The sequence below is a fragment of the Ranitomeya imitator genome, chromosome 1 (genome assembly GCF_032444005.1).
Source record: "Ranitomeya imitator isolate aRanImi1 chromosome 1, aRanImi1.pri, whole genome shotgun sequence".
In the NCBI taxonomy this organism is placed as follows: Eukaryota; Metazoa; Chordata; class Amphibia; order Anura; family Dendrobatidae; genus Ranitomeya; species Ranitomeya imitator.
The window spans coordinates 47,654,475-47,669,019 of NC_091282.1; the positions used below are offsets into that span (position 1 = coordinate 47,654,475).

At 43.3% G+C, this 14,545-nt stretch overlaps 1 protein-coding gene across 5 annotated transcripts in view; it reads left to right on the forward strand.

The window, feature by feature from the left end:
* Positions 1–14,545, forward strand: part of NEDD4L (NEDD4 like E3 ubiquitin protein ligase) — a 335,097-nt gene that overhangs the window by 164,364 nt on the left and 156,188 nt on the right. For all 5 annotated transcript variants that reach the window (XM_069746056.1, XM_069746084.1, XM_069746057.1 and 2 more), the window contains exon 3: positions 1,443–1,524. In XM_069746056.1, coding sequence (XP_069602157.1) covers positions 1,443–1,524 — 82 coding nt within the window. The remainder of the gene's footprint in view (positions 1–1,442; positions 1,525–14,545) is intronic.

The following is a 14,545-nucleotide window of genomic DNA, read 5'->3' on the forward strand; positions in this document are numbered from 1 at the left end:
AATGAAGGGCTATAGCGTGCAGCTCGCAACGCATGGCGCTTTATTTTCACTAAATATGTTGTGTGATACACAAAGTGCAGGCGGCGGCGTGGTGTATACGGGGGAGATATGGAACACAAATAAAGCTTAAAGGGGATCTCCAGCTTTTGGAGAAAAAAAAATAAAAAATGACCGCTTCAACTAATGATTGTCTGCAGAGGTCACATGTTCACTGTTGGTAAATAAATACCAGAATGATCACCGTGGCACTGGCGTTTATTTTCTGATTTTATTTTTATTTTTTTTCAGAAGTTAAGGCGCACCTTTTCTTTTTTTCTTTTTATTTATTTATTTTTTTTATATATATTTTAATGCATAGATTTGGGGCTAAAAATTAATTTTTGCACTGTTTTTGGCATTTATAGGCTGGGTTCACATTGCGTTATTGTGTGTCCGCTGACAGAATCCGTTACATGGCGCAATTAACGCTATGTAACGGATCCGTTAGATACACTGCTGTCAATGGGTGCGCTAACGCATCGCTAACGTATGCCATTTTTGGCATGCATTAGCGATGTCCCTTTTTTTTTTTTTCTGACGGACCGTTTCTCGCTAGCGCAGGTCGGGCATCTGCGCTAGCGGGATCGCTAAACGCAATCCCTTTTTGTACATTGTGTTAGCGTATGCGCTAAATGGATTGCACTAACGCAATGTGAAGCTAGCAGGTCATAAATCAGTTGAGTGGATGTCAGAAAAAGACAGCACTCTTTCCCATTGGACCGTCATAGCGAGGCGACTGATGGATCCTCGGTTAACTTTTTTTTTTTTTTTTTTTATATATAATCCGGTTATAGACAGGCGATTTAGGAGGAAAATGGTGCAAAATTTTTCATCAAATCCAATTGCAAAAAATAAAAATCTATAGCCAAAATTATATGCAAGTAAATAATAAAAATAAAAAATAAAAAAATTGCTCCAAAAGGTTCACTTGTCTGATTTTTCCCACATGAGAAAAATTGACTCCTTTTTATTCTATTTTTCTTGTACATGAAGAAATTAAAAAATAAAATTCTCCACCTGTTCCTTTCCAACAGCTCCTAAAATTTGGACAGCACTTGGATGCCATCAGAGTGCAGTCCGATTTTTATTTTTTATTTTTATTTTATTTTTTTTATTGCCCCTCAAATTCTCCTCAATTTTCCATTTGAAAATATGACCCCCCCCCCCCTCCCCCGACCACCAGACAGTTACAATTATTTGCCCAATGTCTCTACAAACCATATAGGGGTGCTGCCAGTAATAATTAGGGGGCAGATGTGACCCCCACTACCTCAGCAGTGGGAAGAACGACGCAAGACTCCACATTCTCAGTTTTATGTCTTCATGTTGGGACAGAGCAGTCGCACCAGAGAATTTTCACTTTTTTGCACCTTCTCCTTATATTGTGCGCTTTTCTTTTGCAGTGATCCTTACGTGAAATTATCCCTGTACGTCGCAGATGAAAATCGAGATCTTGCGTTGGTGCAGACAAAGACTATCAAGAAGGTAAGACGTGGATGTGATGGTGGTGCTTGTGTAATGTACATATGTAGCCATGTCTATTATGAAGTTCATCTCAGCTGCTGCGGAACCTCTATACTACCTACCCATTTCCCCTTAGGTCCCCTTCACACGTCCATGTTTGTAGTACATGTCGTTCATTCTCACACATACTGAAGACACGTACACTCGCACACCCATTATAATCTATGGGGCCGTGCTCATGTCCCTGTTTTCACGCGGACTGTTTCTGAGCCACTCGTAAACATGGAACTCGGATTAGAAATTCAAGATTTTTTTTTATTAAAGATGTGCAAAGATGGATATCCATGAGATATAGAATTAGTGTTGTGCGTGTGTTGCTTACGGTACGTGTAGTAACCTAATAAACAGCTGGAAAAAAAAAATGACGTACAGTCCCCTTTATTTTTTGATAACCAGCCCAGGTAAAGCAGACAGCTGTGAGCTGATATTGTCAAGCTGGTAAGGTCCTTGGTTATTGGACATGTTCTAGCCTAAAAATAAGAGCCCACAGCCACTCCAGAATTGGCATCACATTAGACGCGCCAATTCTGGTGCTTTGCTCGGCTTTTCCAAATTGCCTTGTTGCGTTGGCAATCGGGGTAATGGTGTTTGGGGTTGATGAGTTGTGATTTCTCTGAAAACACAGCTGCCGTCAAGCCCCGGTGTTAGTAATGGAGAGATTAAGTGAACTATGGTGGACCTTTTGTGTATATATTTTTTTCTTTTCTTTTTAATAAAGTGGCTAACTAATTAACTTTTTGATTATCGGGTTAGTAATAGGGGTGTCTGATAGACACCTCTCCATTACTAACACCTGGGCTTGATGTCAGCTGTGTTTCGAGACAATTCACAGCGGTCATCAACCCCAACGATCATTACCTCAATTGGTTCATTTTGATGACGATTCCTTTGTTGCGCTGTCGACGCTGTTGGTCATGTACAGTGTTACTTAGACCTGGTATTTCAGCTTTTCCCCATTTTGTTTGTCATGTTACATAGTTGATAAGATTGATAAAACACAGGCTCCCCTGCCACTGAAAATGCAGAAGGCAAAAGCCCAATGGGAAGGATACCAATGGCCCCATAATTGGCGAAAACCTCTTTATTGCCCCAATTACAGCCATAATTTGAATGCAGTGTTTGTTTAGACTTGCATATAGCTGTATAGATGTCCGTCCTTTTGTTAGGTGTGTCGTCGGCCACAGTTGGCTGTACAGTATACCCACTGAGCCAAGTAGTGCCCTCCCTGCATTGTGTCTGTGTTTCTGGTCAGAGCTATAACATTGGCTGTGCTGGCCTGGTGAGCAGGACGCGGTGCCCTTCAGGATATGGCACTTGTTCTGCAGCTCAAGGGTTTGATAAGAGTTTTCATTGTTTGTGTTATTCCTCCTGCAGTTTATTATCACTTGTCCCCATTTAAGTCCGGACTGATAGAACTAGTCGGTGCCTGATCTCGCAAGGAAAAGGGGTATCTGGGTTTATGTCCATGTTTGTTTATTCATTATATAATGTAAGGTTTTGCAACGTTATAAAATACTTTGTGTTCAACGCCCTCCAGATTTCAGTGTAATACATGCCCAATTGGCTACAGAGACACGTCAATGCGCTGCTCAGAAATCTTGACTAAATATTCAACCTGTGAACCTGCCTTAAGGGTATGTGCGCACCTGCACGGAATCCGGCTGAAAAAGAGCAGCAAAAGCATTCCAGAAAATGGAGATAATGCGCAGCAATGTGAAAACGGCATTGTTGCGCACAGGTTCCGTCTTGTGTTACTCCTTTTAACCATTTCTAGTTTCAGAAACCCTGAAGTGCATAAAAGTGACCTGCTCATTTCCAGCTTCCTCTGGCGGGACCACCCCGTTGGCGGGACCACCCCAGGATGATGACTGCCCGCGTTTTCCTGAAGGGGCTTTGCATGGGAAATCTCAACGGCTGCGCCAACATTCAAGGCCTCATTCAGATGTTTGATTTTTGCTTACGAGTGCGGTTTTTCTCGGATCGCACTTGTATCTGAGATGGTCTGTGGGGCCATTCACCTGTCCGATGATTTTTTTGGTTTGTTTTTTTTTCTCCCTTAGATTTGGTGGTCTGCGGAAAATATCGGAGACCTGTTTGATTTTGAACCGAATGTCAGAACAAAATCCGCAATGCAAGTGAATGGGTCCTTAAAAAAAATTGAATGGTATCAGCATGCAATCTGACTTTTATGGCCTGTCAGTGGAGAAGGTGTAGAATTTTTTTTTTATTTTTTTATTTTTTTTTATTTCTCCATGTGCGAGCAAAGTCTGGTCCCACACTTCCAAAAAGTGCCTAAAAACCACTTTGAAAAACTCTTCTTCATCATTTCTATTGTAGAACCAGTTTGCTGATCATATCTTAACTCTTTTGTGAATTTCTTCCTCTACCGGCTTTGAAAAAAACCCCATGGTGGGGTAGAAAAAAGTGCATGCCAATTTTGGAATCTGCTCCAAACTAGGCACTGTCCAATCAAAATGCTGCTGCAGGAAAAAATAAAAACCACGAAGCATTCTTCCAAGCCATTTCAGCAAAACAAAAACTACGGTGCTTGAAATAATTATCCAGAGGAGGAATGTTTTTTAAAGTTTATTCGGGTTTCCAAGCTTTGGATGTAAAAAAAGTTTCCATTTACTGGCCGCAAATGGAGATCTTGAAACTGGAGAAGACTTGAGACATAATATATATTATTAAAGTTGAATTACTTTCTATCTTTCTATCCTACAGTGATTAGTATTCACTCTCATGGAACAAGATTACTGTAGACCGGACGGATAGGAATGTGCGCGGTGTAAGAGCGTGCAGCTTATTAAAAATAGTGCCCTGTTATCAGGCCGGCGCCTGCTGGCACGGGGACAGGAATGCTTTTATTTGTCCTCTTGTGTTTCTCGGTATTGTACTTGTGGGGATCTCTGTGAACTGGAAGTGTCTGTGAATTTATCAGCTCCGCAACGCATCATCCTCAGTATATATCAGGGATTAGAGATACTGGACTTGTGGGCACTACCACCAGGTAGTAACGGTGCAGATTTGTCACAAAGCCTGAAGTATTTCGTGATGCCAGTAAAGGGAATGCGTATCGTGGCGTTGCTTATTTTTTGACGCTCCGATCCAAATCTGCAGTATGTCATTTTGCTGCAGATTTCACTTATACAGATGAGCAGGGAAAAATCTTAACCAAAAACGCATGTAAAAAAACATATCAAAATTCGCATTTTATACTCTGCTTTTTTTCCTGCCAACAGCTGCAGAAATTACTTCACCAAATAATTAGGTTATGTTCACACTTTGCATTTTTGCTGCTTATTTTTCTGCTGGCAAAACCTGCTCTCTTGGCAGTAAAGAAGCTGCTTTTGCTGTTGTTTTTTTCAGGTACATTTGCCTCATGTGCATGATAAGGTTTTTAGTGCCCCCCACCCCCCCCCCCCCCCCAAAAAAAAAAAAAAAATTAAAATAAAAATTATACAACTTCCTGAGTTTTCTGCAGAAAAAACCTATTACCTGTGTTTTTTGCTGCATTTTAATCATTGCTTTCTATGGGTGAAAAAAAAACGCTGAAAGTTACATGGTGCAGTTTTGGAAATCTGAGATTTTTTTTTTAAATGGTCACGGATAGAGATGAATGATATTAGTTGCAGATTTTTGCAAAAGTTTACATCCTGATGGATCTCAAATCATTGAAATTTGCAAAAAATCTATCCTGCTGCCATTTTGGTTCTAAAGTAATACACAATATATACGCGTCTGTCTGAGCGATGCCGCCACATCCCTCCGGTCCTCAGCACCGATTCTCAAATCTCCCGATGCGGAGGCCTGTAATTGGGGCCATGGGGGGGCCGCAAAGAACCGATCGGCTGCGGCAGCAAACGGACAGGTGAGGGCCTAGCACATGAGTATATAATGGGTATATTTAACCCCTTCTCTCCCCACTTTTATGGTTTATAGGGGGGGGGGGGGGTCTCTTTTGATTTGGACTGCCAAATTGAGCGAATCTGCCCAGATGTAATTTTGAGGCATTCATCTCTAGTTCTGGCAGTTCCCTATTAGGTTCAATACAGAAGTCAAAATTCGTGACAACCCAATTGTGCACTTTGCTGCGGTTACCTGTGGATTCACTAGTGAAGAATTAAAAAAAATGGGGTCAAATTTTTCAAAACTGTGAGGTAAAAACATTCCGTGTCTTTGTTGCTCTTAGCGACCAATTGCCTCGCAGCTTTCATTCTACCAGAGCAGTTTAAAAAATGAAAGCTGGGCTCTGATTGGATGCTATGGGCAACAAAGACCGTTTCTTTTTAGACCGTTTTGATAAATGAGGCCTACTAGATTCGGCTCCCTTGGGGCTGCCATGACAACGCGTCTTAGGTCCCCCCCCCTCAGCTCAGAAAGCCTCCAGCGATGGTGTCTGCACATATAATGGCTGCAGCGGTCATATGTCATCGCTGAAGGCCGGCTGTATCGAGGACAGATGTAAAACCCCGTGACATGAGGAACAAGGAGTTGAAAGGGGATAAATACAAAATATAGCACTCAAGCTGTATTGGATAAAAAGAGAGGGGTGCAGTGCCTAGTCCAATAATGTATATGGCAAAGAAAAGAAAAAAAGATTGGACTACAAACAGGCCAGCACAACCACAAGGAATAGAAAAATACCAAATAGTTTATTAAACACCACAGCAAAGAACATCTAAAAACATTAAAAATACAACAAGTGTGTACAAAACACCCCTAATCACACATATGTCTGCAAGAAATATTTTAACATAATATAGTAAGATAAATAGGGCTGGCAGTATAAATCACCACATGTTTGCAAAGAAGTATATATACAGTGGGGCAAAAAAGTATTTAGTCAGTCACAATAGTGCAAGTTCCACCACTTAAAAAGATGAGAGGCGTCTGTAATTTACATCATAGGTAGACCTCAACTATGGGAGACAAACTGAGAAAAAAAAATCCAGCAAATCACATTGTCTGTTTTTTTTATCAATTTTTTTGCATATTATGGTGGAAAATAAGTATTTGGTCAGAAACAAACAATCAAGATTTCTGGCTCTCACAGACCTGTAACTTCTTCTTTAAGAGTCTCCTCTTTCCTGCACTCATTACCTGTAGTAATGGCACCTGTTTAAACTTGTTATCAGTATAAAAAGACACCTGTGCACACCCTCAAACAGTCTGACTCCAAACTCCACTATGGTGAAGACCAAAGAGCTGTCAAAGGACACCAGAAACAAAATTGTAGCCCTGCACCAGGCTGGGAAGACTGAATCTGCAATAGCCAACCAGCTTGGAGTGAAGAAATCAACAGTGGGAGCAATAATTAGAAAATGGAAGACATACATGGGGCTCCACGCAAAATCCCACCCCGTGGGGTCAGAATGATCACAAGAACGGTGAGCAAAAATCCCAGAACCACGCTGGGGGACCTAGTGAATGAACTGCAGAGAGCTGGGACCAATGTAACAAGGCCTACCATAAGTAACACACTACGCCACCATGGACTCAGATCCTGCAGTGCCAGACGTGTCCCACTGCTTAAGCCAGTACTTGTCCGGGCCCCTCTGAAGTTTGCTAGAGAGCATTTGGATGATCCAGAGGAGTTTTGGGAGAATGTCCTATGGTCTGATGAAACCAAACTGGAACTGTTTGGTAGAAACACAACTTGTCGTGTTTGGAGGAAAAAGAATACGGAGTTGCATCCATCAAACACCATACCTACTGTAAAGCATGGTGGTGGAAACATCATGCTTTGGGGCTGTTTCTCTGCAAAGGGGCCAGGACGACTGATCCGGGTATATGAAAGAATGAATGGGGCCATGTATCGTGAGATTTTGAGTGCAAACCTCCTTCAATCAGCAAGGGCATTGAAGATGAAACGTGGCTGGGTCTTTCAACATGACAATGATCCAAAGCACACCGCCAGGGCAACGAAGGAGTGGCTTCGTAAGAAGCATTTGAAGGTCCTGGAGTGGCCTAGCCAGTCTCCAGATCTCAACCCTATAGAAAACCTTTGGAGGGAGTTGAAAGTCCGTGTTGCCAAGCGAAAAGCCAAAAACATCACTGCTCTAGAGGAGATCTGCATGGAGGAATGGGCCAACATACCAACAACAGTGTGTGGCAACCTTGTGAAGACTTACAGAAAACGTTTGACCTCTGTCATTGCCAACAAAGGATATATTACAAAGTATTGAGATGAAATTTTGTTTCTGACCAAATACTTATTTTCCACCATAATATGCAAATAAAATGTTAAAAAAACAGACAATGTGATTTTCTGGATTTTTTTTTCTCAGTTTGTCTCCCATAGTTGAGGTCTACCTATGATGTAAATTACAGACGCCTCTCATCTTTTTAAGTGGTGGAACTTGCACTATTGCTGACTGACTATGTGACTATATGTACAGGCATATATAAGGAAGAGGACAAAAATATCCCTCCTCCAAAGAACTTGCAGAAACTGTCCATCTAAAATACTGTATCCCTCACATAACAGTAGGGGATTAGTACAACCGACCGAAATAGTCATCATGCCCCAAGATGATCCAGGCTCAAATGAGTCCATAGCCGAGTCCCGATTCCATAGCCATCCAGATACCGTTGTCCTTCAAGGGTCCAAGTCGCCCATAGCCGAGTCCCGATTCCGTAATCGTCCAGATACCGTTGTCCTTCAAGGGTCCAAGTCGCCCATAGCCGAGTCCCGATTCCGTAATCGTCCAGATACCGTTGTCCTTCAAGGGTCCAAGTCGCCCATAGCCGAGTCCCGATTCCGTAATCGTCCAGATACCACTGTCCTTCAAGGGTCCAAGTCGCTCACAGGTCATGTACAGGTGAACAAGCGACCGACATCCAACAGATTACAGGGCAATTGATGGGGATAAATAATCACCAAAACATTGCAAATCATGATCCAATCGATAATCTGTGGGAATTGTTGGGGAATACAAATTCTGACACATTCCTGGCATTTTAACGTTCCTCTTCATGGAATTTAATGAATTAATTGACAACTGTCATGACACAACACCGTTATATAAAAAAAAAAAGAAGAAAAATCTGCATTATTCCGTAGGTAATACAAGTCGGTGACAGGACACCTTTATCCCCTTCCCACCAAAGGCTTTTTTTTTTTTTTTATGGTTCTCTTTAGAAGAACCATTCTTCTTCTATCCACACGTCTGTATGAATTTTTTTTTTTTTTTTAGCTTTGATTCACATGCTGCATTTTGCAATTTACTATATAGAGTACTGCAAAAAAATCTGTGCTGTAAAATTTTTTCCCCCTTTTTTTTTTAAGCATTTTTTTTCCCCCGAAAAGTTTCTATGTGGAGCCAGAAAAAGTGTAAAAATAAATAAATGCGTGCAATTGCATTTTAAAGTGCAGAATATCCTGCTTCAAATCTGCACCAAATGTGCAATAATCAGGGAAGATTACCAATGTGCACCTGCAGAAAAAAAACACCGCAAGGAAAAAGGCATGGGACTTTGGCCTTGCGTATTACAGGGCAGGTGCGGCCGCCATAAAATTGTAATTTTGCATTTTCGATTACATTTAATTTCATTTCCAGCATTTATCGTTAACCGCTTCAGGACCGATCACGTATATTTACGCCATTGGCCGTGTCCCTTCCTTTTGAGGCGGGCTCTGGCGCTGAGCCCGTATCTTTCCCCGCTCTTGATGGCTGATTTTAATCAAAGTGCTGAATCAATCGGGAAAATTTGCAGCTTCAAGTCTCCGAAGGAGACTATTGAACACAGTAAAAAGTGGTAAAATTTTTTTTTTTACAAAATATTAATAAAATTACCGTAGATAAAAAAAAAGCTCAATTTGTAAGCCCCCCTCCTTTTGCCCTATTAAAAATAAAATAAAAAATAAACATTTGGTATCTCTGCGTTCAGAAATGTCCCATCTATTAAAATATAAAATAAACTAATCCGATCGTAAACGGCGTAACAAAAAAAAAAAAAAAGCTAAACTCCAGAATTAAAGTTTTTGGGTTTTTTTTTATGGTCGCCACAACATTGCAATAAAATGAAATGAGATGAATAAAATATTGTATGGTATCCATTAAAAAAAGTCAGCTCAGGGCGCAAAAAAATAAGCCCTCACCCAGCCCTAGATCCTGAAAAATGGAAACTACACATCTCGGAAAATGGCGACGAACGCAAATTGTTTTTCCCATGAATAGAATAAATAAATAAAATTGTGGAATTGCACTTTTTTTGTTGTTGTTTCAACGCATGTTTTCCAGTATAATATGTGGGAAAATCAATGGTGGTGTTCGTCCTTCAAAAAAACAAGCCCTTGTATGGCCATAATGATGAAAAGATTAAGTTATGGCTCCTAAAAGGGGAGGTAAAAAAGAAAAACGGATAATGATAATCGCCCGGAGTGTAGGGGTTAACTAACATTTTCTTACATCGGGCTTTTGCGGATGTTCTTATTCAAAATATTCCTATGTTCTCTTTATCTTTATTTTTGTACTGAAAAAAAAAAATTGATTCCAACTTTTTTTTTTATTCTTTTACTGTTTATTTTTTGTTCTTATATTGGACATCAACCTGCAATTGTTCAGGCGATTTTACAATCTACCTCAATGTTGTGTCTGTGATTGCAGTTGTGTCTCATTCACTTAACCCCTCACTTGATGATAAAATGTGTTATGTTTTTTTATTTTTTCTTACCTGGTGTAAATTCCGCTGTTCTCCCGAATCCGGTGCTGTTTTTTTCTTTTGTTCTTGTGCTTCTCCGCTCCTGAGTTATGTCCTCCTCTTCCCTGTATATAGATTGTCTTGTTATACAAGTGGGTGTGGCCCTAAAGATAGTTGAGGACCACACCCACTTGGCTAATGAAATTATATGAAGGGAAGACGAGGCCATATATCAGGAACAGGGAGGAACAGGAAGAAAAGAAACATCACCAGATTCAGAAGAGCAGCGGCATTAACACCAGTTATAAAAAATGCAATTTATTACTAGTCGCCGCTCCTATATAATTTAGATTTGAAACTGCAATACCCAAATATGTCCCATGGTGGTGCTGTTTCAAGAAACCAAAGCAGCCGTGCTTTTCTGATCACATTCAGCCCTTTTATTTACCTGCCTTTTCTAACCAGGGAAGCACTGAGACACTATTTACTCTGCAGTCTCTGACTTCTGTGTGTTCAGAGAAATCCCTGACTTCTTTTTAAAGTGACCTCAACCCTGTGCTTTTCTTATGGGTTCATCCTCTATTTTTCAGTTGGGTGGGTGCAAGAATCGAAGTTTTTAAATTTGGGGATTTTATAACAAAGGTAGAACAAAATATGCTAAAACAAAAAGTGACATCGGATGGTGCTTTTCTTTTTTATATTTTTTATTCTTTTTTTTATTAGAGCAAGATATAATACTGAGAAAGATTGAATAAATTGTTCACAATTACTGTTGACCGAGCAGGGTAATGCTTGAGTATTTGAATTGAGCATGTCGGACGCTTGGACAGGCTCTGTGTCCCTCGGGCCCCCTCTGTGTCCCTCGGGCCCCCTCTGTGTCCCTCGGGCCCCCTCTGTGTCCCTCGGGCCCCCTCTGTGTCCCTCGCGCCCCCTCTGTGTCCCTCGCGCCCCCTCTGTGTCCCTCGCGCCCCCTCTGTGTCCCTCGCGCCCCCTCTGTGTCCCTCGCGCCCCCTCTGTGTCCCTCGCGCCCCCTCTGTGTCCCTCGCGCCCCCTCTGTGTCCCTCGCGCCCCCTCTGTGTCCCTCGCGCCCCCCTCTGTGTCCCTCGCGCCCCCCTCTGTGTCCCTCGCGCCCCCTCTGTGTCCCTCGCGCCCCCTCTGTGTCCCTCGCGCCCCCTCTGTGTCCCTCGCGCCCCCTCTGTGTCCCTCGCGCCCCCTCTGTGTCCCTCGCGCCCCCTCTGTGTCCCTCGCGCCCCTCGCGCCCCGTCCCTCGCGCCCCGTGTCCCTCTCGCCCCCTCTGCGTCCCGCGCGCCCCCCTCTGCGTCCCGCGCGCCCCCCTCTGCGTCCCTCGCGCCCCCCTCTGCGTCCCTCGCGCCCCCCTCTGCGTCCCTCGCGCCCCCCTCTGCGTCCCTCGCGCCCCCCTCTGCGTCCCTCGCGCCCCCCTCTGCGTCCCTCGCGCCCCCCTCTGCGTCCCTCGCGCCCCCCTCTGCGTCCCTCGCGCCCCCCTCTGCGTCCCGCGCGCCCCCCTCTGCGTCCCGCGCGCCCCCCTCTGCGTCCATTGCGCGCCCCCTCTGCGTCCATTGCGCGCCCCCCTCTGCGTCTATACGTCTATAACTATTGGTTTCACCATGTTCCCCAGTATTACTGGCTTCTGGATGAGATTAGAGCCCCCCTATACATATTTGATGATGGTCGTCTGGACCAGCTGATTTTGGCCGCTGCCTGAGGTGTGGATGAGGCCCAAGGACAAACTAATGCTTGTTTAGTGCAGGGAACCTGGTGGGTACAAACTGTGCAGAGTACATAGATCTAGCAGTAATGCAGTGTGAACTTTTACCCGGTTGCGTAAATGTTAGCGCCCGCAGAGCTATGCAGCACATTTGTTTATTACATAATAATTTGTTTTGGAAGGTTTTCGCTGTACACACGGCCATTGTTGTCATACAATCGGCCTGTGTCATAGAGAGCTGACTTTCTCTACCGAGGGCCGGAGCGGAGAGTTGTCAGACGAGTTTTTACTATACAGCGCTGCTACTGGAGAACTCCTTTAATGTGCACTGGGTGTCGTTGGCTGCGGGCTGAGAGGACAGACGTGGATAGGACTGCCGCGGTGTCTGATGGTGGAGGCTGCCAGGAACGTCTGGACACAGTTTGGGAATAATTTTGGATTGGACGATTTTTAATTTTCAACTCCACGGTCAGTAAAAAAAAAAAATAAATGAGTGATGTATGAAGGGTAATGTAGCAGAGCTGACGTGGTGACTTGGGCTGCATTATGTTAACTCACTGTGTTAATAGAAAGGAGTGACGGTTACCTGCAGTCCTATGTAAACCCACCAATAATATCTGGCCAGTGCTACATCTACAGGGAAATGTTTTTCTTTTCTTTTTGCAGTTTCGGGTACTCGCTCGGGCTTATGGCGAGGCCAGGCACAGTATATAGCGGTCAGACGGCCACTTCTCATGTCTGACCTCATTTACAGGAGAGCTCGGCTCGGAGGTCTGCTCCTGTGCTCTCCAGGGCAGAGCCGCTACCATTCCTCTTCTGGCGGTGACTTTTCTCCCATAGATTAAAAGGATTTGGCCGCAGATTCTGACTGTCGGATTCTTCTCATCCTCATTTCATTTATTGGGGGCAAGTTAGTAGACGTATGTTCACATTAGAGGGTCTGTTCAATTCCTGAATTGGTCTAGATGGATAGTTTTATTGAGGCGCCAATCACAACCACCTGGAACACGTCAATGATTTGCGATGTCAGTTGTCGACCTACTGAATGTCCCCATGGCTGAGTTCTTTTAGATACCTTTGTGATACATAGATACAGGTTTCTTCCAGATTTTATGTCTAGTTTCTGTATTGTTCAATCTGAATTCATAAATACATGTGGCACAGCACAATTTATGGCGATAGCCATGGTTTTACGTCAGTGGGTTATCCACCTCGGTGATATGTTCTGTTAAGTGTGTACATTCTGTGACCATTCATCTACCCGGATTTTATGGTATGTGATAAAGTATGAAACACGCTGGATTACCAATCATAGACGGACCGCTGGAATTTCTGCTGTGTGTGACACTCGCTTCAGGAGACTCTCCGATCTCTTCTGGATTTCACCTCCATGAAGGAGGAAGAGAAAATATATATCCTGCTGGGGGAAGAAGAGAGCGCAGTATGTGAGCGCGTGCCATAGACTGCGATAAAGACAGCCATCATATGCCATGGACTTCCTTACCCCCCACCCTGTACCCCATCCATCGTCCCCACCCATTATCCCCACAGTCCCTATTCCCTACTGTACACCAGCATTGGCAAAACTGTTTATTTGGTCCTGCCAATAAAGCGTCATTGAATTGAAATTGAAAAAAAAATAATAAAAATATATATATATATATATATATATATATATATATATATATATATATATATATATATATATATATATATATATATATATATATATATATATATATATATAAAATATTTGTTTATTTGGCAAAGGTCCACTTCCGTCTGTTTGTCTGTAAGGCTGGGTTCACATTGCGTTTATATGGCACGCTAGACGGACTACATTACACTGCGGCATAACGCAGTGTAATGTAGTCCGTTAACGCCGCCATTTAGTCCAATGTCTGACGCATCGCTAGCGCACGCCCACAATGCGCTAGCGATGTGCCGTCATTGAGAGACGGACTCTTGGACGCGGGCTGCAGCTTTTCCGGGTCCGTCACCGCTAGCGCAGATAGAGCTAGCAGATGCTCTATCTGCGCTAGCGGTATGATATATCGGCGCTTGCGTTAACAGCAGCCCATTAACGCATGTGTTGAACGGGCTGCTGTTAACGCAATTGTGAACCTAGCCTAACGGAAATCCCGCGTCGCCGATTGGTGGCGGCCGGCTGGCTGCAACCAATCAGTGACAAGCACAGTCCGGTCACGAATTGGCCCCTCCATACTCCCTTCCAGTCAGCGCCCACATAGCGTTTCAGAAGTCCGTTAAACGGACTGCGTTACACTGCGGCATAACGTGGTGTAACGCAGTCCATTAACGCTGCCATTAACCCTATAAGTGTGACCAACATTTTACTATTGATGCTGCCTATTTTAATTCTTTTTTTTTTTTACAGGGATATGGTGCCCACCTTGCTATATACTACGTGGGCTGTTACATACTGCATGGGCTTTGTTATATACTACGTCTCTGTTACATACTATGTGGGCTGTTATATACTATGTGGGCTGTTATATACTATGTGGGCTGTGTTATATACTGTGTGGGCTGTGTTATATACTGTGTGGACTGTGTTATATACTGTGTGGGCTGTGTTATATACTGTGTGGG